This window comes from Ranitomeya imitator, chromosome 2, assembly GCF_032444005.1.
Source record: "Ranitomeya imitator isolate aRanImi1 chromosome 2, aRanImi1.pri, whole genome shotgun sequence".
In the NCBI taxonomy this organism is placed as follows: Eukaryota; Metazoa; Chordata; class Amphibia; order Anura; family Dendrobatidae; genus Ranitomeya; species Ranitomeya imitator.
In genome coordinates, this window is record NC_091283.1 from 147976847 (window position 1) to 148001990 (window position 25144).

The window sequence follows — 25144 nt, forward strand, 5'->3', positions numbered from 1 at the left end:
TAGTTTTTTGGATACAGTCCGCACAGAGGCTTTTATGCCATTGGACTGCTAGCGGGGCTTTACAGAGGGCACATTCTTTGTTCGTTGACTTGGCACTAGCCTTCCTCGGCGCCTGGCAAGTAAGCAGAGAAATGTAGCCCATTACCACCAATGTAATATTCACGAAGATCACTCACCACCCGCTGACACTCAAGGGTACCGGATTTTGAGGCTGATCTGGAGTACGGACAACGTCCTTCCTAGAAGCTGAGGAGTCCTGCGACTTTCGGTCCGGGCGACTGCCGCTTCTCCTTTTAGTATGCTGGTGACCAGACATAGCACCTGGTAAGATCTCTTTGCTGCTGCTGCTGTAATGGCTGTTGTGGTTGCTGCTCCATACAATCCTCCATAATGGAGCTCTGTAGATGTGAGCACTTCAACCGTGGACCCACCACCTTTTAAAGGCCAGCGTTGGTCTATGGGCGCCGCCATTTTGGATCCGGCGCGCAGCACTGACGTCACGCGGGCACGCCCATTCCCAGCGTGCCCTGCGCGCGATGCCTGCCGCACATCCGGAAGTTAGGCCAGAGCCGAAGGTAGCAGCAGAGGGGGAAGAGAGCGGCGTGGCAGCCGCAGAAGAGCCACAGGACTCCGGACTGCGCTGACCCGACACCCGCACGTGCGCGAAGGCCCCAGGACCTGCGAACAGCGCTTCCACAACCTGAAGGCCAGCATACAGGCTATCTGCCTGTTCTTCCAGTGCCAGGACAGGAGTGGGCGAGTCTTCAAAACCACCGTGATTTCAGCACTAGGGTTCCCATCAGGACAGGAAACCCAACTGAAGCGAGGGAGAGGTACCGCCCTTTTATTTCAGTAGGTTTCCTGTCCTGACTGGGTGGATCCCCTCTCTCAGGTGTGCTCTCATGGGAGACGGGAAAACATTGTTTACAGTGACTGAATCCAGTTACCTTCAGTTCCCTTCTGGTTCAATTCTGGATTAATTATGAGCTTCACAATTGTATGATACACACTTATATGATGCACGGGGCAGACTGACGTCTTGGTAGACTTATGCTATACAATATATGTGCAACAAAGTGCATTCAGGTGTGAAGCAGAGGGGACTGGTCTGTGCTCATCTTGGTCCGATAATTAAAAGTAAGCCAGATGTATATGATCAAGGCGGAGTAAAAAAGTCATAAATAACATTGGGGTATTGCAGGGGTCAGTTGAAAAGCATACCAAGTTTTAGCAACAGGCTGAGGTAGGAAAGATCAGTGTGGAGAAGCTGGATGACGTACCAAGTTTGTGTACGTGCGTGTGCACATGTGTATAATACAGAGCCATACAGATGTGGGCATATACAGCCATCACTAGAGGGACATCCTCACAGATATTGCGTATATAGTCACCACCAGAGGGAGATCGTCACAGAGATGTGTGTGTATATGGTCACCACTAGAGGGAAATCCTCACAAAGATGTGTGTGTATATGGTCACCACTAGAGGGAGATCCTCACAGAGATGTGTGTGTATATGGTCACCACTAGAGGGAGATCCTCACAGATATATGTGTGTGTATATACAGTCACCACTAGAGGGAGAGCCTCACAGAGATGTGTGTGTATATACAATCACCACTAGAGGGAGATCCTCACAGAGATGTGTGTATACGGTCACCACTAGAGGGAGATCCTCACAGATATATGTGTGTGTATATGGTCATCACTAGAGGGAGATCCTCACAAAGATGTGTTTGTATATGGTCACCACTAGAGGGAGATCCTCACAGAGATATGTGTGTGTATATACAGTCACCACTAGAGGGAGATCCTTACAGAGATGTGTGTGTATATGGTCATCACTAGAGGGAGATCCTCACAGATATATGTGTGTGTATATACAGTCACCACTAGAGGGAGAGCCTCACAGAGATGTGTGTGTATATACAATCACCACTAGAGGGAGATCCTCACAGAGATGTGTGTGTATACGGTCACCACTAGAGGGAGATCCTCACAGATATATGTGTGTGTATATGGTCACCACTAGAGGGAGTTCCTCACAAAGATGTGTTTGTATATGGTCACCACTAGAGGGAGATCCTCACAGAGATATGTGTGTGTATATACAGTCACCACTAGAGGGAGATCCTTACAGAGATGTGTGTGTATATGGTCATCACTAGAGGGAGATCCTCACAGAGATATGTGTATATGGTCACCACTAGAGTGGGTGTGGGTGTGTGTAAATATATATACACACACATACATACTGAACTGTTCCAATATTTGCAGTCACAGCTGTTTCTCCCCTGCCCATACTGATAGTTCAGCTTTAGGTCACTTGTCTTATCTATTGCCTTAATCCTGTGACCTGTTGTGTATAAATATGTGAACCTTCAGATTTTGTGTTATTCTACACCTGGTGAAGAGTAGTCTATATATAGTACACACACCTGTATGTGAGGAGCTATGAGAAAACAATCTCAGCATGTGGCAGGTTGGCAGCGAGACTCGGCTCACTCGCAGCCATACAAGTCTATGGGTGCATGTGAAACATTGGACTGCACACTGCTGTCATCCCAGTGCCGTCTGAGCTACCCAGAGACAGGCCATGGAGGCGATGGAGAAATTATTTTCTGTCTCCTCCGCACTTGCGCTGCCATTCTCTGATACGAGAGGATCGGAGCACAGGGCACTGACACTTGGATCACGCTCGCAGTGGAGCAGAAGCCGTGGGTCATTAGTATAGCCGGTGTGTAATATACATAAGCAGTATGTGAGGAGCCCCCAATTATGATGGATGCAGGATCATGTTCATGGAATTTGTACTCTATAATAGATGGCAGGGTGGGTTCCCTTCATCCATCTCCCTCCCCCCTGGAGCGGCTGCTCTGACACATTGTCCCGCACATATGCTGTGTGAGAACATGCCATGATGCTGACCTGCACTGGGCCGCCTCCTAGCTCCTCGTCCAGCTGGGCGCTCAGGAAGGCGGAGGCCGTGATCTCATCCTTTGAGGAGTCCAGTCCTTGCCTGTAAGGAGACCAGATGTCTGACCCAACGTGAAATTACCACACAATGGTTGAGCGCAAGGTCCACACATCCCCAATAATGGAGCCCCCAACATCAGAGGACCCCCATACTGCAGGACGGTATAGAAGACTAATGTTCACGGACTGGAGCTCCGACATACCCCATTTTCTCAGTTTCAGTTTATCCCCATGCATAAGAGGTCACGTTCACTGACAACTAGAACAGATCTAGAAACTCAGTCAGCAACAGAAGATCTAGAAAATGGTGAAGGAACAAATGGCCAGAAGATCCAGAAAGGAGGCAATGATGAGGCATCATTTACATAGGACTGCCCTATGGTCATTACCAGGTGCTGATGGATGGGGCATCATTTACATTGGACTGCTCTATGGTCATTACCAGGTGCTGATTAAGCATTTACATAGGACTGCACTGTGGTCATTACCAGGTGTAGATGATCTGTCCTTTCTTCCCACCGTGGCTGTAGTTGTACAGGATGATGTAACTGTCTCCGCCGTAGAACTGACCGTGCATAGACGCCGATACCGGAACCTTCTCTGAGGATTCAATGCGCCAAATCTGCAAGAGTGTGCAGGTGAGTATGGAGGAGGTACATGGTACTACCACCACCACCTACAGTGATGACCCCAGGAGATCAGGCCTCACCTGCTTTTCACCCCTCCCATCATCCACCATCCCGTGCTGCGCAGCCATGGCCGGGGACTCATGTAGGGAGCTGACATCAAATGGAACATTCTCGATCTTGGCGATGTGGTTGGGGATGTAAGCGATGCCCATCCCCTCCGTCTGATCCTTATCACGCCAGTTCTTGAAGAATTGCTTGAAGAGTGGCGTCTCCCCAGACTCAGGGAGGACTTGTACCTGCAGAGACAGAAGCAATGGACATGTGTAGAGCATCACTCAGAGACCTCCTCCTAGAGATTGGAGTGCTACTCCTTCAGTGCTCCTGATCACCACGTTCTATGTCACACATCAGCCTCAGAGCTGAAATCCCTCAGCCTGTGCAGCTTCTGTGGGCTCTGAAGATGGAAAGTGTCATCTACAGGATGATAAACTCACGCATTATCACCTCAGCCAAACCATTACCGGAGGTCCGTCCACTAGCCTGCTGTTTCCAGTACGTCTCTTGTAAGTCCCCTGCTCTGTCCTGGAATGTGGGGAGGATTACACTCGCTGCGGCTGATCCTTGCCCCTCACCTGTGTCTGCTTGGGATATCCCATTTTGGAGATGAACTCTGTGGCGGTTTTAAGAGCCATCTTCTTCTCCTCCATGTTGGCATCTTTACCTGTAAGGAAGGCAAGATGGGGGTTTATGCGTGTCACATTCAGGGGGTAGGCCAAAAGGAGAGCGGGGGAATGGGCCACCAAGGGCTCACGAGGGGTCAGGCGTCACCAGGGGCTGTACCGTTTAGCACAATTACAGTCACATGGATAAGAGGTACACTAGGGACTGCCCCATTGAGACCTTAATATTCCAGCTGGTGCCCCCTCTAGAAGAGCTGAAAGCCACCCCCCGCTGCAGCATGGTAACGGTGGTCGCAGGCGGAGTGAACAAGACACCACTCATCATCATTAAGCGGAGGCAGTGAACGGCTCGAGCTTCTTATGTATAACACACAAAATGGAAGGACTACCCTGCTGGCGCCGCTGAGGGGCCGTTACAATGCCACAGAAGGAGCCACACTAATGCTTCCCTCGCTGAGGACCGGGCAGTTTCCACTCCTGAGCAGAGCTTCGTGGATGTGACCCTGTCCCCTCTCCTATTTCTGCCACGTCACGCTCGATACGAACCTTTCCAGACAAAGATCTTGCCATCAGATCCGTGGTCCAGGATGAAGCAGTCATCAGAGTTGAGAGCAGATTGCGTGAAGGGGTTTTCATCAGCGACCAGAGAGACGGACATCGCCCCGCCACCATTAGATACCTGGAAGCCAGGAGAGATGTCAGTGGTGGTGGCTGCACGGAGAAGGTACGGGGCGCCCGGCACTCACCCTGTACAGCTTCGCCAGCTTCCTGTTTGTGGCATCAGCTTTCACATCATCATCTGTTCCCTCCGGCAAATCTGGTTTCTCCCCCAGAACCTGTGAAAGCGAAAGGGAAGCGGTAATGGATTCATAGCTGCACCCGCTAATCCGATGTCAGACCATCAGACATCCATAAACATCTGCAGTACCGGGCACTACAACTCCGAGCATAATGGGTATTAACTTGGTAGCCTGCAGTGTTCAGTGATTGGGCTGCAGCCCTCTGTAATAACTCCTGCCCCGACCACAGGACTCCGCACTCACAGCAATACAGAGCGCAGGAGGGCACTGTACATGGAGGAACTATAGAACGGGCAGCGGCTTGTGGGCAACATTAACCCACAGCACCAAGGACTGGAGATCTGAAACGTCTTACTGTGGCGAGGCATTGTAGGGGGCATACTCCCGGGGCCAGACAAAGCGCTACACGGAGGGGCATCCTCCCGGGGCCAGACAAAGCGCTACAGGGAGGGGGGTGTCCTCCCAGGGCCAGACAAAGTGCTACAGGGAGGGGAGAGTCCTACCAGGGCCAGGCAAAGCGCGCTACAGGTGTGGGGGGGGGGGGGGGTCGGTGTCCTCCCGGGGCCAGACAAAGCGCTACAGGTGGGGGGGCGTCCTCCCGGGGCCAGACAAAGCGCTACAGGTGGGGGGGCGTCCTCCCGGGGCCAGACAAAGCACTACAGGTGGGGGGGGGGCGTCCTCCCGGGGCTAGACAAAGCGTTACAGGTGGGGGGGGGCGTCCTCACGGGGCCAGGCAATGCACTACAGGTGGGGGGGTATCCTCCCAGGGCCAGACAAAGCGCTACAGGGAAGGGGGCGTCCTCCCAGGGCCAAACAAAGCGCTACAGGGAGGGGGGTCTTCCCAGGGCCAGACAAAGCGCTACAGGGAGGGGGCGTCCTCCCAGGGCCAGACAAAGCGCTACAGAGAGGGGGGCGTCCTCCCAGGGCCAGACAAAGCGCTTCAGGGAGGCGGCGGCGTCCTCCTGGGGCCAGACAAAGCGCTACAGGTGGGGGGTATCCTCCCGGGGCCAGACAAAGCAATACAGGGAGGGGTGTCCTCCCGGGACCAGACAAAGCATTACAGGTGGGGGAGGGGGGCATCCTCCTAGGGCCAGACATTTTAGGGGCACATCCACTACTCTATGGGGGCACTTTACCTCGACCCATACACAGAGCGGTGAAGCAATGGCCACCACCTTCAGGTTCTGTGTCTGGATCTCTCATCTCCCTGTAACCAGATCCGACTGCTCAGGGTCTTACAAATGTATTCCAGATGCAGGAATTTACCTCCAACCTCAGGATGCCAGTCATGTGTTCCCAACCCCCCACAAGATGGCGGCCACATGACAAGCGAAGGTTCTGCACAAGGTGTAAGCTGTTATCAGGAAACCTGTGCAACGCCCCCTGCGCAGCTGCCGTCATGTGACCATCTACTGTCCAATAGGAAAGCAGTAATCAGATGATGCCTAGCCCCACTCATGCAGGGAAAGCTGCACGCACTGCACAATGTCCCAGAATCCCCATAGAGATTCAGCACCTGGATCATCTTCTCACGCTCCATCCCCTCTTCCACCACGTACACTCTGGCGCGGCCGTGGCGCTCGTTGTCCCGGATGTCTTTGGCGACGGCGGTGGCCTTCAGCTTCTCAAACCTATTTGCCTTTGATCCGCACCATTGGTAAATCTCCTGCAAAAGAGCAGGCAAGTGAGATGGCCCCAACAGTGGGAAGTGGGGGTGACATTGCTCCCTGCTGTCTCCATGCCCGCTCCCCGTGGTCGGCCACACTTACATTTCCCAGGTCCAGGATGAAGCAATCTCCCTGGGTGAAGCTCCCCCAGGACACGGGCACCTCTGTGGCACGTGCCAGGCGCCGGCCCTTCACTTGCAGCAGCCGCTCCACGCTCACATCATTGGGGACCACGTGAGTGAATCCTGAAGCCACGCCGCCAGCCTGGGGACAAAGGACACAGATCAGCGCCAGTGAGCAGTGTGCGCCAGGACGCAGCAGTGCCCCCACACCGCAGGCACATGGTCCTCGTGGACAGCGATGTGGACGGCCTCCTGGTTATTTGCCTCCACGTGTAAAGCCTGACACTAATGACAGTGCCGATTCCTCACCTTGTATTTGATGCCAGATTTAAAGTATCCCATGAACGTGGGCGACTCATAGCCCTGCACCTCGCGGTTCTGGATGGGCTTCCCTCCGAGGTGATCGTCCATCTGGACCGTGAAGATGGCGGCTGATCCGCTCTCATCCTGCGTGCACTCATCGCCTAAGGGAAGAAGACGCAGCACATGACACCACCCACTGGAACTGCAGCATACCAGCTACTGCCCGCTGGTGTCAGCCACTCCCATCAAAGTGGTAGAAGACACTGGGGCCGTGTGTACAAAGCACCACACTACACCAAGGGGGCGGGGCATACAGAGCACCACACTACACCAAGGGGGCGGGACATACAGAGCACCACACTACACTAAGGGGGCGGGGCATACAGAGCACCACACTACAGCAAGGGGGTGGGGCATACAGAGCACACCACACCAAGGGGGCGGGGCATACAGAGCACACCACACGAAGGGGGCGGGGCATACAGAGCACCACACTACACCAAGGGGCGGGGCATACAGAGCACCACACTACACAAAGGGGCGGGGCATACAGAGCACCACACTACACAAAGGGGTGGGGCATACAGAGCACCACACTACACAAAGGGGAAGGGCATACAGAGCACCCCACTACACAAAGGGGGCGGGACATAGAGTACTACACTACACAAAGGGGGCGGGACATACAACGCACCACACTACTCAAAGGGGCGGGGCATACAGAGCACCACACTACACAAAGGGGCGTGGCATACAGAGCACCACACCAAGGGGGTGGGGCACTCTGCATCTCAGCGCTTTGGATCAGCCCAGTAGATGGATACTTAGCACCATTCTTTGGAGAGTTCTTGAGGTGGGTGAGAGGATTAGGATTATCTGGATTAGGATTATAAAATGATCACACAGCGCCAGGCACTTCTACAACCTCCATCATCCGCTGTGTGACCTGGCACTGCCAACAGCGTTCTCTGCACTGGTGGATTCGCACCCCACAGCCCCCACAATGTAGAGCTTGCAGGATGGCAGCAGACCCCGGTGCCAGCACTCACCCAGCCAGTAATGGAGGTCGTACTGCAGGTTCCCAGAGCGCTGCTTGATGGTGCTCAGCACGATGTAGGCGTCTCCGGTGAAGAAGGATCCATACTGGTTCTGCGGCACGGCCACCAGATCAAACTTCTCGATCCTCCAGACCTGCAGGCCCGGCGCTTTCCCCGCCCTCTCAAACTCTGGGTGATCAACCACCATCTCTGACAGCTGAAAAACAGGAGAGATTGTCACACCAAAGAGCCAGCATCCCACACTAAGCACAACACCATCATTCACAAGATCTCTGCTTGCTGACAGTAAATGGGGACATTCTTAGCCACAAAGAAATCCGGTCCTGACCCAACATCCACAGACCCTGACACACTGTAACAAAACCTCAGCTGTGTGAGCAGGACTTGGCCCACTTCTGAATGTGACCATCAGGATGATGAGAGAAGTAGTCCTCAGCGAACCTGCCTCCTCCAACTATCTAGTCATCTGACTGTTGGCTCAGAATTCCCATCCTTAGTGGGGCTGCGTGCAGTAAATGGCTGTACATCCTCATTACCCGGTGCTGATCACTGGCCTCTCCATACGCAGGTGGAGCAGACTTTACCTCCGTCTAATCCTCTTATAATGACATGTGATTATTCAGGCGCAGACACTGCAAATCCCACATCTAAGAGGCTGCACCAAGCTCACCGCGAGCACCAGAAGTAATCACTGGAATGGTGCCGGCGGTCTAAAGCAACTAGCGTCATCTACTCCAGTCACCTCCAGAGCTGCAGTCACTGCTCTGCTGTTACATCTTATGCTCCTGTCACCTCTAGAGCTGCAGTCACTGATCTGCTGTTACATCGTACACTCCTGTCACCTCTAGAGCTGCAGTCACTGCTCTGCTGTTATATCGTATACTCCTGTCACCTCTAGAGCTGCAGTCACTGCTCTGCTGTTATATCCTATACTCCTGTCACCTCTAGAGCGGCGGTCACTATTCTGTGTGTCAAGAATGTCAGCTGTAGTGTAGGGTGGGAGGTGAGGGGGCAGCTGCAGCCGTGCGGTATGGTGGGGGTGATGCGAATATTTCTATATTTGGGCACTTTCCAACTTTCCCCCCAGGGCGGACTATTACCATCACGTGCAGACGAGTTGGTGGAGCAGAGGGTCCCCCCCTTTCCTGCTCCAGGGAAAGTCAGCCAACATCCAATATGGTCGTTGAGAATGAGACCCCGCGAGTCCATCATTCCACTGGACCACAGCAATGGCATCCCTACAGAGCCCCCACCGGCAGTGACTCAGTCTCTCCACTAGCATTGCGCAAAAGCCACAAATATTTTCGGGCTCAGATACAAGGGAGTTAACCCTTTTATGGACAGCAGCGCTCAGCTACGCCAGTCATCACCACTAATACAGTTGAGAGTCCATTACAGTTTAAGGATTCCTCCGGGAGATTATGGGGGTGCAGGGACCCCAAGATGCTGCCGTAGTATTATGGGTGTGACACCCAGAGATGAGCAGTCAGAATAGTCACCGGCCCTGGGAGAGGCCTAGAGCTCTGCTCATCCTGAGCCTCCTAGTTCTGGAATGCAATGTCAGATCCACAGTGAGTACAGGCGAAGGATGCAGAACCAACACTGCAGCTATGATCATCCCACATAGTGCAGACCCTCTGTTGCACTTCCTGGCAGGAGTCACCATGTCCTAGAAGGCACAGGGGCTCCTGCTGTGAGTCAGCCCTGCTCATCCTCCCAGCTGGTCAAGATATCATACAGGCACCTGGCAGGGGGAGTCCTGGTGGCTGGACTGGGACTGCTTCAAAATGAGTCACAAGTCAGACTACACCCAGTGGAAGAAGTGTCTGTACCGCTATGACCCAAGGAGATTGTGACAGGAGCCCCTCCCCCATCACTGGGGTCCCACCAGAGCCAAACCCAGAGCTGGGACCCCCCCCTCAGAGGAACCATGCCAACAATATATAAACCTGGTTATGGGGGAGTGCAGATCACAGGGGTAAGACCATGCACAGCCTCCCAGATTGCACCCTCTGGTCCCATGGCTCTGGATCAGTGCATAAATGCACCTCTGTCTTCAAAAATGACTTCACACCCAACACAACATGAAAGCAGAGCAGCAATGACATCTGGAATGCTGTAGTGGAGGAGTAGGTCTGAGGGCACAGTATAAGTGAGCGTGCTGCGTATGCAGGCTCTGGAGGGCACAGTATAAGTGAGCGTGCAGCGTGTGCAGGCTCGAGAGGGCACAGTATAAGTGAGCGTGCAGCGTGTGTAGGCTCGGAAGGGCACAGTATAAGTGAGCGTGCAGCGTGTGTAGGCTCGGAAGGGCACAGTATAAGTGAGCGTGCAGCGTGTGCAGGCTCGGGAGGGCACGGTATAAGTGAGCGTGCTGCGTATGCAGGCTCTGGAGGGCACAGTATAAGTGAGCGTGCAGCGTGTGCAGGCTCGGGAGGGCACAGTATAAGTGAGTGTGTAGCGTGTGTAGGCTCGGAAGGGCACAGTATAAGTGAGCGTGCAGCGTGTGCAGGCTCGGGAGGGCACAGTATAAGTGAGCATGCTGCGTGTGCAGACTCGGGAGGGCACAGTATAAGTGAGCGTGCAGCGTGTGCAAGCTCGGGAGGGCACAGTATAAGTGAGCGTGCAGCCTCAGGAAGACAGTATAAGTGAGCGCGCAGCATGTGCAGGTTCAGGAGGGCACAGTATAAGTGATCGTGCAGCGTGTGCAGGCTCAGGAAGGCATAGTATAAGTGAGCGCGCAGTGTGTGCAGGCTCGGGAGGGCAAAGTATAAGCAAGCATATGCTATGCACGGGCTAAGGGGGCACAGTATAAGTGCAAGCTGAAGTCTAAGAGCGTCGTTTGTGCTCGAAACTCGTCCAGCGACTACATGGTAGCTCCCATCCAAATGATGTAACTTTTCACTTGTCAGCAGTTTTCCATATTTTAATATGTTTAAATAAATTTTTGATAGTTTTTATTCCTGGAGCTGGATTTTTCTTTCCATGTGCACAAGTTTCAACGTCAGACAGAGATGTTTTTTCCTTGCTCGGACACTATGTGGACTACAGACGAAGGTTTCTACTGGGTGAGCTGAAAAAGTTTTTCTGTTTTTCTAGTAGTTCAGGTTACTGCTTTAAGACCTGGAATCCAGTTTCTTTGGCTCAATCCATTGTGGGTCTCTTTCTCCATTCACTGACTGCAAGCATCTGACTGCAGGGTTAAAAACTGATGCTGGATGGAAATCCATCGCACCCAGCGTCTCCTTTCAAAAAAGGGAAGTGCGGAGGCCACACATTCCCCAGAATAGAATGAGGATGATAATGGTTTGGGGGTCCGGTTTATTAGCAACAGAAACAATTTATGAACAGAGGAAATGAAAACATCCGGAAACTAATGTGGGGAAAGGGGGTGTTCATAACTGGAGAGTAATAAACCACAGGATATTATATTATCCCTGGGGGTGGCCCCCACAACTACCAGGACAGAAATTTAAAGGGCCAGCGCTGGCTCCTGCAGACCAGCTTCAGCACTATCAATCAAGACACAGAATAACCTGTACCGATACAATGTTACCAGCCTCCAGCTATGAGCAGCACACACCGGATCATTTTCCGCTTCTTCATGTGAACAAGAGTGATCTTATTCACAGACAACAAGCAGAAGGTAAAGAACTAATGCACAAATCAAACTAGAGAGTTGCACAACTTTTAAAAACAATTGAGGAGGTTCAATTTACATGGGACTGCAGCTGTGGAAGTGATTAAACGGGAGACAACCAGGGGGCTTGAGAGGGTAGCAGGATGGGGACAACAGGGGGGCTGGCAGAGGGGGCAGGGTGGGGACAGGGCCGAAGACGAGGACAGCAGTACCAGGAGGCCCAAGGGGCGCAAGGCGAGAACAGCAATGCTGGGGACCCAGGTTATTTTGGGCATCAAGAAACGGAATTTGTTTCCCCCTCTATTTAAGGGGGCTGCTGTGGTGGTCCGTCGCCCCTCGTACGTATATACGTCCTGATACGTGGCGGCTCCTCGCCCAGAGGCTCATATTCTGATATTGGCTCAGCACAGGTGTGGATGTAGCAGAGCCGCACCCAGGCCCCACCTCAGCACGGCTACACCAAGCACGCCGCGCAGGAGGCTGGGGGCCATTTTCCGTCACCACGACAGTCACAGTCCAGAGGTAAAACCCCTGCTTCAAAAATAGAAATGATCTACGAGATCGGATCACCGCACAGGCAGGTGACCGCAATGCAGCACCAATGGTCATGTGACCAGTCCACGCGGTGAGCAGCCATATTCCCCTCCCGCTCTGCAGACGACGACGACGTCTCTACAATTACACCCAGTTATAATGGTCAGAGCCGTCGCCTGTTGTAACCACAGAAAACACAGTGCAGACAGCCGCCCGTCACCACCAGGGCTGGGGGGGACCAGATTACAGACTCTCCCATTAGCACTGCTTGCTGTCACTGAACCAAAACAATCTTGTTCGCATACAGAAACTGCAAACAAAACACCAGAGCTGAAGGTTTGTTACAATGTATCAGCGAAAGAGGATGGCACTTTGTAACAACCCTCCTGTGAGATCTGGAGCCTCAGATTCATGTTCACAGTCACAGCAAGGAAAGATCTTACAAAGGCGGGGATATAGGGGAGGGAGCCGAGCCCCCCAATGTCAGCAGGCCGGGGGATGGGGGGTACATAGAAATGTCATGCTAGTCAGGTAAAAAAGCCTGCACCCCTTCACTACAACCCCCAACATTCCTGCACAGAGGGTACAGAAAACATGGCAGGAGCTACAGAAAACAAGGGAAAGTACAGATTGTGAGCCCCAGCGCTCAGGGATGATGGGAGCGACAGAGGCCTCTACACCTTACACAGGACTGCCACTTCATTCCCTCATCCCTTGCACAGGACTGCCACCTCTTCTCATCACTTGCACAGGACCGCCACCTCCTCCCTTCATCCCTAGCACTGGACTGCCACCTCCTCTCCTCATCTCTTGCAAAGGACTGACATCTCCTCCCCTCATCTCTTGCACAGGACTGCCACCTCCTCCCCTCATCCCTTGCACAGGACTGCCACCTCCTCTGCTCATCTCTTGCACATGACCACTACCTCCTCCCATCATTTCTTCAACAGGACTGCCACCTCCTCCCCTCATTGCTTGCACTGGACCGCCACCTCCTCCCCTCATCTCTTGCACAGGACTGCCACCTCCTCCCCTCATCTCTTGCACAGGACTGCCACCTCCTCCCCTCATCTCTTGCACAGGACTGCCACCTCCTCCCCTAATCTCTTGCACAGGACTGCCACCTCCTCCCCTCATCCCTTGCACAGGGCCGCCACCTCCTCCCCTCATCTCTTGCACAGGACTGCCACCTCCTCCACTCATCCCTTGCACAGGACTGCCACCTCATCCCTTGCACAGGACTGTCACCTCCTCCCCTCATCTCTTGCACAGGACTGCCACCTCTTCTCATCACTTGCACAGGACTACCACCTCCTCCCCTCATCCCTTGCACAGGACCGCCACCTCTTCTCATCCCTTGCACAGGACCGCCATCTCTTCTCATCCCTTGCACAGGACTGCCACCTCCTCCCCTCATCTCTTGCACAGGACTGCCACCTCCTCCACTCATCCCTTGCACAGGACCGCCACCTCTTCTCATCACTTGCACAGGACTACCACCTCCTCCCCTCATCCCTTGCACAGGACTGCCACCTCCTCCCCTCGTCCTTTGCACAGGACTGCCACCTTCTCCCCTCATCCCTTGCACAGGACTGCCACCTCATCCCCTCATCCCTTGCACAGGACTGCCACCTCCTCCCCTCATCCCTTGCACAGGACTGCCACCTAATCCCCTCATCCCTTGCACAGGACTGCCACCTAATCCTCTCATCTATTGCACAGGAACGCCACCTCCTCTCCTCATCCCTAGCACTGGACTGCCACCTCCTCTCCTCATCTCTTGCAAAGGACTGACATCTCCTCCCCTCATCTCTTGCACAGGACTGCCACCTCCTCCCCTCATCCCTTGCACAGGACTGCCACCTCCTCTGCTCATCTCTTGCACATGACCACTACCTCCTCCCATCATTTCTTCAACAGGACTGCCACCTCCTCCCCTCATTGCTTGCACTGGACCGCCACCTCCTCCCCTCATCTCTTGCACAGGACTGCCACCTCCTCCCCTCATCCCTTGCACAGGACTGCCACCTCCTCTGCTCATCTCTTGCACATGACCACTACCTCCTCCCATCATTTCTTCAACAGGACTGCCACCTCCTCCCCTCATTGCTTGCACTGGACCGCCACCTCCTCCCCTCATCTCTTGCACAGGACTGCCACCTCCTCCCCTCATCTCTTGCACAGGACTGCCACATCCTCCCCTCATCTCTTGCACAGGACTGCCACCTCCTCCCCTAATCTCTTGCACAGGACTGCCACCTCCTCCCCTCATCCCTTGCACAGGGCCGCCACCTCCTCCCCTCATCACTTGCACAGGACTGCCACCTCCTCCACTCATCACTAGCACAGGACTACCACCTCCTCCCCTCATCCCTTGCACAGGACTGCCACCTCCTCCCCTCGTCCTTTGCACAGGACTGCCACCTTCTCCCCTCATCCCTTGCACAGGACTGCCACCTCATCCCCTCATCCCTTGCACAGGACTGCCACCTCCTCCCATCATCCCTTGCACAGGACTGCCACCTCATCCCCTCATCCCTTGCACAGGACTGCCACCTAATCCCCTAATCTCTTGCACAGGACTGCCACCTCCTCCTCATCCCTTGCACAGGACAGCCACCTCTTCTCATCCCTTGCACATGACTGTCACCTCCTTCCTTCATCTATTGCACAGGAACGCCACCTCCTCTCCTCATCTCTTGCACAGGACTGCCATCTCCTCCCCTCATCTCTTGCACAGGACTGCCACCAACTCCCCTCATCCCTTGCACAGGACTGTCACCTCCTACCCTCATCTCTTGCACAGGACCGCCACCTCATTCCCTCATCCCTTGCACAGGACTGTCACCTCATTCCCTCATCCCTTGCACAGGACTGCCACCTCCTCCCCTCATCTCTTGCACAGGACTGCCACCTCCTCCCCTCATCCCTTGCACAGGACCGCCACCTCCTCCACTCATCCCTTGCACAGGACTGCCACCTCATCCCTTGCACAGGACTGCCACCTCATCCCCTCATCTCTTGCACAGGACTGCCACCTCCTCCCCTCATCCCTTGCACAGGACCGCCACCTCCTCCACTCATCCCTTGCACAGGACTGCCACCTCATCCCTTGCACAGGACTGCCACCTCATCCCCTCATCTCTTGCACAGGACTGCCACCTCCTCCACTCATCCCTTGCACAGGACCGCCACCTCTTCTCATCACTTGCACAGGACTACCACCTCCTCCCCTCATCCCTTGCACAGGACTGCCACCTCCTCCCCTCATCCCTTGCACAGGACCGCCACCTCTTCTCATCACTTGCACAGGACCGCCACCTCTTCTCATCACTTGCACAGGACTACCACCTCCTCCCCTCATCCCTTGCACAGGACTGCCACCTCCTCCACTCATCCCTTGCACAGGACCGCCACCTCCTCCACTCATCCCTTGCACAGGACTGCCACCTCATCCCTTGCACAGGACTGCCACCTCATCCCCTCATCTCTTGCACAGGACTGCCACCTCATCCCCTCATCCCTTGCACAGGACCGCCACCTTTTCTCATCACTTGCACAGGACTACTACCTCCTCCCCTCATCCCTTGCACAGGACTGCCACCTCCTCCCCTCATCCCTTGCACAGGACTGCCACCTCATCCCCTGCACAGGACCGCCACCTCCTCCCCTCATCTCTTGCACAGGACAGCCACCTCTTCTCAACCCTTGCACAGGACTACCACCTCCTTCCCTCATCCCTTGCACAGGACTACCACCTCCCCTCATCCCTTGCACAGGACTGCCACCTCCTCCCCTCATCTCTTACACAGGACTGCCACCTCCTCCCCTCATCTCTTGCACAGGACTGCCACCTCCTCCCCTCATCTCTTGCACAGGACCGCCACCTCCTCCTCTCATCCCTTGCACAGGACAGCCACCTCTTCTCAACCCTTGCACAGGACTACCACCTCCTTCCCTCATCCCTTGCACAGGACTACCACCTCCCCTCATCCCTTGCACAGGACTGCCACCTCCTCCCCTCATCTCTTGCACAGGACTGCCACCTCCTCCCCTCATCTCTTGCACAGGACTGCCACCTCCTCCCCTCATCTCTTGCACAGGACTACCACCTCCTCCCCTCATCCCTTGAACAGGACTGCCACCTCCTCCCCTCATCTCTTGCACAGGACCGCCACCTCCTCCCCTCATCTCATTCTCTTGCACAGGACCGCCACCTCCTCCCCTCATCCCTTGCACAGGACCGCCACCTCCTCCCCTTATCCCTTGCACAAGACTACCACCTCCTCCCCTCATCCCTTGCACAGGACTACCACCTCCTTCCTTCATCCCTTGCACAGGACTGCCAGCTCCTCCCCTCATCTCTTGCACAGGACCACCACCTCTTCTCATCACTTGCACAGGACTACCACATCCTCCCCTCATCCCTTGCACAGGACTGCCGCCTCCTCCACTCATCCCTTGCACAGGACTGCCGCCTCCTCCACTCATCCCTTGCACAGGACCGCCACCTTTTCTCATCACTTGCACAGGACTACTACCTCCTCCCCTCATCCCTTGCACAGGACTGCCACCTCCTCCCCTCATCCCTTGCACAGGACCGCCACCTCCTTCCCTCATCCCTTGCACAGGACAGCCACCTCTTGTCATCCCTTGCACAGGACTGCCACCTCCTTCCCTCATCCCTTGCACAGGACCGCCACCTCCTTCCCTCATCTCTTGCACAGGACTGCACCTCTTCCCTTGCACAGGACCGCCACCTCCTTCCCTCATCTCTTGCACAGGACTGCACCTCTTCCCTTGCACAGCACTGCCGCCACCTCACACACATATCCCTGTGCTCCCGGACTGCACTCATTATCAGCAATGTGAGACTGACTATATATGGAGATTGCGCGCACATAGAACAGTTTAAAAAAAAAAACTCTGCACAGACCACCCCAAGCTGCACCAGACCCCGGCTGTTATCTCCGGCGGCGGCGGGGGGTACTCACCGTACAGCGGGGCAGCTCAGGAAACCTCGGCACCGACACCCGAACTGACAGCGAGCGAGCAGAAAAGTGCGGAAGATAAAACCTCAGCGGCCACCACCCTGTGATTCATCCCGGCTCTGCTGCCACCACCTGGAGGGAGGAGGAACTGCAGCCACAAGGAACAGGACCCAAAACTGAGGCGAGGACCACAACACAGGAGAGAAAGGGCCCAACACTGGGGAGAGGACGTCAACACTGAGGCCTCTTTCACACTTCTGTCTTTTAGCTCCCATCGAAATCCGTCGATTTTTGAAAAAACAGGATCCAGCAAATTTTTAAGCTGGATTCTGTTTTTTCCCATAGACTTGTATTAGCGACGGATTGTGATGGATGGCCATCCATTTCATCTGTCGTGCACTTGATCCATCGGAAAATTGCGGTCCATCAGGCGTAGAAAACCGTCCAGAGGAACGTTTTTTCTGCACGTCAGAAATCGCTCAGCGATGGGTCCTGTGCTGCCCGTCGTTGGCTATAATTGGAAGCCTATGGACGCAGGATCCGTTGCTGACCGTCAAAAACAGGAATCCAGCGACGTATCCCGTTTTTTCATTCTGAGCATGCCTCTCTCTCATTTTATACATTCAAATTCAGCAGCGCCTAATTCGACGCATCTGTCAGGAAACTGGATGCGTTACATCTATTTTTCACTATTTTTAAGACATCCATCGATACGTCGTATCGACGCATTCTGGCGGCCGCCTGCCGACGGAAGTGTGAAAGAAACCTAAGGCGAGAAACGACAAAACAGTGGAAGAGTACCCCAACACTAAGGAGAGAGAGGACCCATCACTAAGGAGAGAGAGGACCCAACACTGAGGAGATAGAAGACCTCAACACTGAGTAGAGAGGACCCCAATACTGAGGAGAGAGAAAATCCCAACATTGGGGAGAGAGAGGATCCCAATACTGAGGAGAAAGATGACCCAACATCGAGGAGAGACAGGAACCATCACTGATGAGAGAAAGGACTGCAACACTGAGAAGAGAGGAGATCCAATACTAAGAAAAGGACCCCGACACTGATGAGAGCACATTGGGGAGAGAGAGGATCCCAATACTAAAGAGAAAGAGGACCCAACATCGAGGAGAGACCGGAACCATCACTGATGAGAGAAGGACTGTAACACTGAGAAGAGAGGAAATCCAATACTAAGAAAAGGACCCCGACACTAATGAGAGAAAGGATCCTTACACTGAGGAGAGGACGCAACATTTGCTAGAGAAAGGACCCCAACACTGAGGGGAAAACCCAATAATGAAAAGAGACAGGAGTACAATACTGATGAGAGCGCGGACCCCAACACTGAGGAGAGACAGGACTCCAACACTGAGGAGAGACAAGACCCCAACACTGAGGAGAGGACCCAACACTGAGGAGTAAGCGGACCCAACACTGAGGTGAGACAGGACCCCAACACTGAGGAGAGACAAAACCCCAACACTGAGGAGAGACAGGACCCCAACACTGAGGAGAAGGAGGACCCAACACTGGGGAGAGACAAGACCCCAATGCTGAGGAGAGATAGGACCCCAACACTGAGGAGATAGAGGACCCAACACTGAGAAGAGAGAGGACCCACAACACTGAGGAGAGAAGACAACACTGGGGAGCGAGAGAACCCAACACTGAGGAGAGGACCCATTACTGAAGCGAGAGACCCAACACTGAGGAAGAGTAAACCCAACACTGAGGAGAGCAAAGATCCAACACTGAGGAGCAAGCAGGGATAGTAGTGCAGTGCCCCAGAGATCTGGTCGTTGCAGTATGACACTCTGCCACTAAGGGGAGTGATGGTACGTCTGATGGCACTGAAGGAATTCTACTGACCAGGTATCACCAGCACACATTACACTTCACACTCCGGCCACTAGGGGGAGAAAAAGGCTTTATTTATTGGGTTACTCCTCACACTGGTAAAACTAGGGGTTGGATAGGAAGTTAGTCAGAAGCTGACTGGGTTGGATTCAGGCAACATCCCGTGGCAGGGGGTGTTGCAGGGAGAAGACACAGGGGGGTCCCTGTCAGGCGTGGGAACCTGGCAGGTGCCTAGCGAACAGAGCAGAACGTAACGGAACCACGCCTGCACACCCCGCGGCGGTATCCTAAGAGAGAGACACGAAGGGAAGGATATTGTGGAACAGTGAGAAACGAGATCAAGCACAAAGGAGAACCAGTAGGATCGTGCCGTGAGACCGAGGCAACATCCTACTGAGGCACGTAGCCGGTGGCCGGAACACCGCGGGAGTAATTGACTCTAGGCCTTACTTCAAACTCCTCAGGACAGTTAATTATAGGTTGGCTGTTTACCTTAAATTTCCTACGAAGACATAGGGGGCAACGCGTGGAGAGGGGCGTCTCTAGGGTCCCGGAAGAGCTCCGAGCCTTCCCGTCATACGGGTGCGTCCTAGCCATAACATACTGGGGGACGAGAAACTAGTAACATCTGGAACAAGCAAGAGAGAATTAGAAAGAACGAACGAGAACAGCAGTTGTGAGGACTATTCTGAATGCTCAGCAGGGTAGCACTACAACACACAGGTGCTAGTGGTAGGCAACGATTTCCATCTGCGAAGGAAACTCTGGATGTGCCCATCGGACCGGCCGGTCTTAGAAAGCCCTGTTAAGCGTGCTCTGGATTGAGGATCCTGAAGTCTTCAGTAAAGAGGTAAAGAGAATGCAACCTTGTGTCCTCGTTATTGACTGCACCTCACACCATCTCCATCCACCTTACTGGGAAGCCCTGGGGACATACTTCACCTGTGGGAAGGTATACCATCCAGCTGCCATTCCATCACCCCAGCGGACCCCACAGCAGCGTCGGTCACCCTGACCGAACACCACAGGTGGCGTCACAAAACCTTGACAGACTGCTATCACCTTTTATTGGACGCCCCTTAGCAGGGTCACGGACCGGGTCTAGCCACCGTGACAGCCTCAGAACCGAACCAGAGAGGCCCGGTACCGAGAACTCGTGGCCCTGTGTCTGGGGGCGCTCCAGTAGGATCTGGTGGGGCAGAGGGACCAGCGATATCTGGAGCGGCAGTAGAGACAGCGGGACCTGGAGGGTCAGAGGAGACAGCGGTATCTGGAGTGTCAGTGAGGACAGAGAGATCTGGAGGGACAGAAATAACAGTAGGATCTGGAGCGGACCCCCTGTGGGGGGTCTTCATGTGCTGCTCTGATTAGGTATTCATAATTAAGACTGCTGACAGGTCACTGATCCCTCAGTGCCTTGCCCCCTTTTTAACAAAATTAATATTATATGTACATACTGAAAAAAAAACCTTCTGCAGTCTGGCGCCAGCTGTGGCACCAGCGCTGTAGCCATTTTCAAATTGATTTTTTTTTTAAATATCAGGATAACCTCAAGCACATTACTTATATACACAGTAAACAAGCGATTATGCTGCTGCACAGGTGCCAGGACTGGCACAGGCCTGTAGAAGGTTTTTTTTTTTCAGTATGCATATATAATATTCATTATGTAAACTAGGGGGCAGGTCACTGAGGGATCAGTGTAGGTAATAAACTTGGCACTCAGGTTGATGATATGAAGGAAACCTTTCAGTCATGTTACGACCTTCATCAGTGTACTACAATACAAGTATAAAGAAAATGAAAAAGATATATTTTCAAAACTAATAAACATGAAAATAAACTTTGTAATATACATTACCGAGGTGTTTCCAACCAGAGATTAAAGTTACACAAACCGTATATACAAAGTTACACAAATCTAGGGTAGCCGAGGAGTGTAACGCCGCTGGGTTTATACCTTGTTTCTTCGGCGTTACTTTTGAATGCACTGGCCATGGACTCCACTGAGCATGTGTGGACTGGAGAACTTTCCCGATCCCCGTTTAGTCAGCAGATTAGTCTGCTCGGATCCCACCTGGTAGTGGACTATATTGCTCAATCCAGCGCTTGGTGAGCAGTTGGATTGTTTGAGCTATGGACTCTGCTGCCATATTGTGAACTATAGGACTTACCGCTTAACCCAAAAGAATTTTCTCTGTAACTTTTTTTGGGTCTTCAGGAGAGGGGGCCTGAGGAGGAGATACTGTAACGCCGCTCTCTTTATACCTTGTTTCTTCGGAGTTACTTTTGCATGTCTCTGCTTTAACCCTTGCTCCTCTCACCCTAACTTGCAAGGATACTGTTGTCTGTTACCTTTATGGATACTGCTCAGTTCCCTGTGCCGCTGCATAGATGTACATGTGCTGTAATGTCTTTGCCCTGCTGCATAACCACCCGCATGTGCGGTCCCTGGCTGCCGCTGTGGAAGCTATCCACAGATAGCTAGGTCCTCTGCAGCTGGTGCATGACTTTCCACGTGTGTTCAGGCTAGCAGTCGCTGCCAGGTGCCCTAAGCCACAGTTCCTGTGCTCTCTGTGGCCAGAGCATTCTCTTACGGCTGTGTCCGCAGACGCGCCGAGCCGACGCCACCACGTCGCCTGACCATGACGACGTGGGCGAGCGTCCCAAGAAGGAACGCAATGTGGACCCACTGGACCACATAGAGTAACCTGGATCTACCCAAACTAGGGAAGGGCAGCGAGCAGGGTCTGTGGCAGCTGAGCATGTGAACAAGATGTCGATATGCAGAACTATATTACACCGCACAACTTCAGGTATGAAGAAACAAAGTTTACTTAAATAAATGAAAGCACAGTACTGTTGTGAATTCTGTTGTCGAACTCCCTCCTGTGGTCGTGAATGGTACTTCGGCGAGTTCTGTCTATGGGCTCCCTCTGGTGGCTATGAGTGAAGCTGCTGCTTCTGAGGTTCCTTACACAGGTGACGTGGTTTATCCTTTGGTTGGCTGCTCTATTTAAAGGGACACTGTCACCTGAATTTGGAGGGAACAATCTTCAGCCATGGAGGCGGGCTTTTGGGGTTTTTGATTCACCCTTTCCTTACCCGCTGGCTGCATGCTGGCTGCAATATTGGATTGAAGTTCATTCTCTGTCCTCCGTAGTACATGCCTGCACAAGGTGCAATCTTGCCTTGTGCAGGCGTGTACTATGGAGGACAGAGAATGAACTTCAATCCAATATTGCAGCCAGCATGCAGCCAGCAGGTAAGGAAAGGGTGAATCAAAAACCCCAAAACTCCGCCTCCATGGCTGAAGATTGTTCCCTCCAAATTCAGGTGACAGTGTCCCTTTAACTCCTCTCAGATCGTTACTCCATGCCAGCTGTCAATGTTTTTGCATTCGTTCAGTTCGCTCCTGGATCTCTCTGGTGACCTGCCTTCTCCTGCAGAAGCTAAGTTCCTTATAGTCTTATTTTGTTCTCTGTTTTCTTGTCCAGCTGGTTTTCATGATTTTGTCTTGCTAGCTGGAAGCTCTGGGATGCAGAGTGGCCCCTCCGCACCGTGAGTCGGGTGAGAGGTCTTTTTTGCACACTCTGCGTGGTCTTTTGTAGGTTTTTGTGCTGATCGCAAAGTTACCTTTCCTATCCTCTGTCTATTTAGTAAGTCTGGCCTCCCTTTGCTGAAACCTGTTTCATTTCTGCGTTTGTGACTTTCATCTTTACTCACAGTCAATATATGTGGGGGGCTTCCTTTACCTTTGGGGAATTTCTCTGAGGCAAGGTAGGCTTTATTTTCTATCTCTAGGGCTAGATAGTTCTTAGGCTGTGACGAGGCGCCTAGGTCTGGTCAGGAGCGCTCATCGGCTATTTCTATTGTGTGTGATAGGATTAGGGCTTGCGGTCAGCAGAGCTCCCACATCCCAGAGCTCGTCCTGTATGAGGTTTAATTATCAGGTCATTCTGGGTGCTCCTAACCACCAGGTCATAACACAGTACATAACAAAACATAATGATGTCAGGATCCCAATTCCACACATCTAGGAAGGGTACACGTCTCAGGATAACAGACGAAGGCAGGAGGACATCACGGGTTGATGCAGTCCTTATCTGGCATGGGCATACTAGGACGGCCTCTCTCAGACCTCAGGCATAGCACAGGCTCAGCAGGAGAACATCAGTCACCGACCTCGGTCAGATGTCAGATGATCCTGGACTGCATCAACCCGTGATGACTCCTGCCATTGACGTCTGTCCGTGGTCGGTGACTGATGTTTTCCTGCTGAGCCTTTGCCAGGTTGACCACGTGGGACCCACATCTCTTTTTTGCAAATGTTTGCATTTTAAAATGTTTCCAATAAATTGACTTTTTAGAAGATCCATGCTGGAGATTATTTTTCCTCTCTGAAAAGAGGGAATATTCAAAGTTAGTAATGAAAAAAGCATCACATATGTTAAACCAACCATAAACCTTAGAGGAGACATTCCTTTAGAGATGAAGCATATACATATGGTAGAGGTAAAAGAAGATTCTTACACCTGATGGTGGATTGTGCTTGGAGATTCTGTCCTTGATGGATTGTGTGGTCTCTCCAATGTAAAGCCGGCCACATGGACACTTAATCAGATAGACAAAAAAATGAATCACAGGTGGAAAAGTCTTTGATGGAATATCTTTTACCAGAATGTGGATGGTGAATAACATTACCATTGAGGACATTATTACACTGGTTGCACTGTAAACACAGAAAAGTGCCAGTCTTAGGGGTTTGAAGAAGTCGTTGTGTGGAAGTGTGACTTGTGCCGATGTCAGCCCTAACCAAAGAGTCCCTGACATTTGGGGCACATTTGAAGCAAGGAAAGAAGGGGTTTTGAAATTCTGGTTGAGCTGTCAGAAGCCATATACATGAATAGCTAATCAGAGCACCACATGTAGACCCTCCACAGGCCGCCCCGGGGCATGGGCATATCATTAACTCAAAACTGAAAATATAGGTTAAACAACAACCACAAGACGTATTTCATCAACCAAGTTCTAATATTGATCAGTATAATGGTGCTGACCTGACACTGTCTGTAGGTTACTGTGTACAATCCTGCTGACAGGTTTGCTTTGTTAAATATTGATTATTGATTTATTCTTATTACACTGAATTCTGTACTGAGCACATTGCCTCGTGGAAGGTTTAGCTAACATTACATGTGTTATTTCTGTACTTAGCTCAGGGTAAATGGTAACACCATATACAGAGAACATGTGCTATGTGGGACGTATATAACACATGATCTGCAGGAAGGGGGGCCCACTACACACACTTCACGCACACTTTACACTGACATGAGATGGACATCAAGTTGGACAGATGGTTTGTGAGTTAAGCACGTGTTTCTTTATTCAGCCATGCTTTTGCCAGTGATAGATGTAATCTACCATTCAGGATCCCAGGAGAGAAGGGGAACAAACTTTGATATGGACAAATGGACAATCTCTTTGTAACTATTTTATCTATTTTATGTTTTGCTGCAATTATGCTTTTTGGTGGACAATCCAATAAACCACTACATTTTTTATAAGAAACATTGTGAGATTTTCTTTAGAGTATTGCATCTAGCAAGAGTCCGGAATAAATAAATAAACAAAATAAGTATATTTAAAAATGGTAAGCCAGCCATTTCTGATTTTTTTGTGCTATTTTGCACAATGTGAAAAGGAAAATCTAAAGTTAAATTCTAACCTGGTGTCCTTTCATAGAGAGAAAGAGAAATTTAAAAATATTTTACAATTGGTCAACGTATTTCACAAGTTTGTGTCAGAGAAATAAAAAAAATGGCTGTGTAGAAATAGTGTCAAAGGAAAGTAGTGATGTTCCTGAGATTGACTGTAATGTGGAGAT

At 52.3% G+C, this 25144-nt stretch overlaps 1 protein-coding gene across 3 annotated transcripts in view; it reads right to left on the minus strand.

Annotated features, from left to right (window-relative positions):
• The window catches only part of GSN (gelsolin), a 33190-nt gene extending 15666 nt beyond the window's left edge, over positions 1-17524 (minus strand). For 2 of the 3 annotated variants that reach the window (XM_069747421.1, XM_069747420.1), the window contains exons 1-11: positions 17400-17524; positions 8226-8430; positions 7183-7337; positions 6854-7015; positions 6601-6750; positions 5031-5120; positions 4831-4963; positions 4237-4325; positions 3685-3900; positions 3464-3597; positions 2928-3018 (exon numbers count right to left, since the gene is read on the minus strand). In XM_069747421.1, coding sequence (XP_069603522.1) covers positions 2928-3018; positions 3464-3597; positions 3685-3900; positions 4237-4325; positions 4831-4963; positions 5031-5120; positions 6601-6750; positions 6854-7015; positions 7183-7337; positions 8226-8421 — 1416 coding nt within the window. In that variant the 5' untranslated portion in view covers positions 8422-8430; positions 17400-17524. Of the gene's footprint in view, positions 1-2927; positions 3019-3463; positions 3598-3684; positions 3901-4236; positions 4326-4830; positions 4964-5030; positions 5121-6600; positions 6751-6853; positions 7016-7182; positions 7338-8225; positions 8431-9126; positions 9193-17399 lie in introns of those variants that run through there. The other variant, XM_069747422.1, reaches the window with a different exon arrangement.
• Between the last annotated feature and the right edge of the window lie 7620 nt (positions 17525-25144).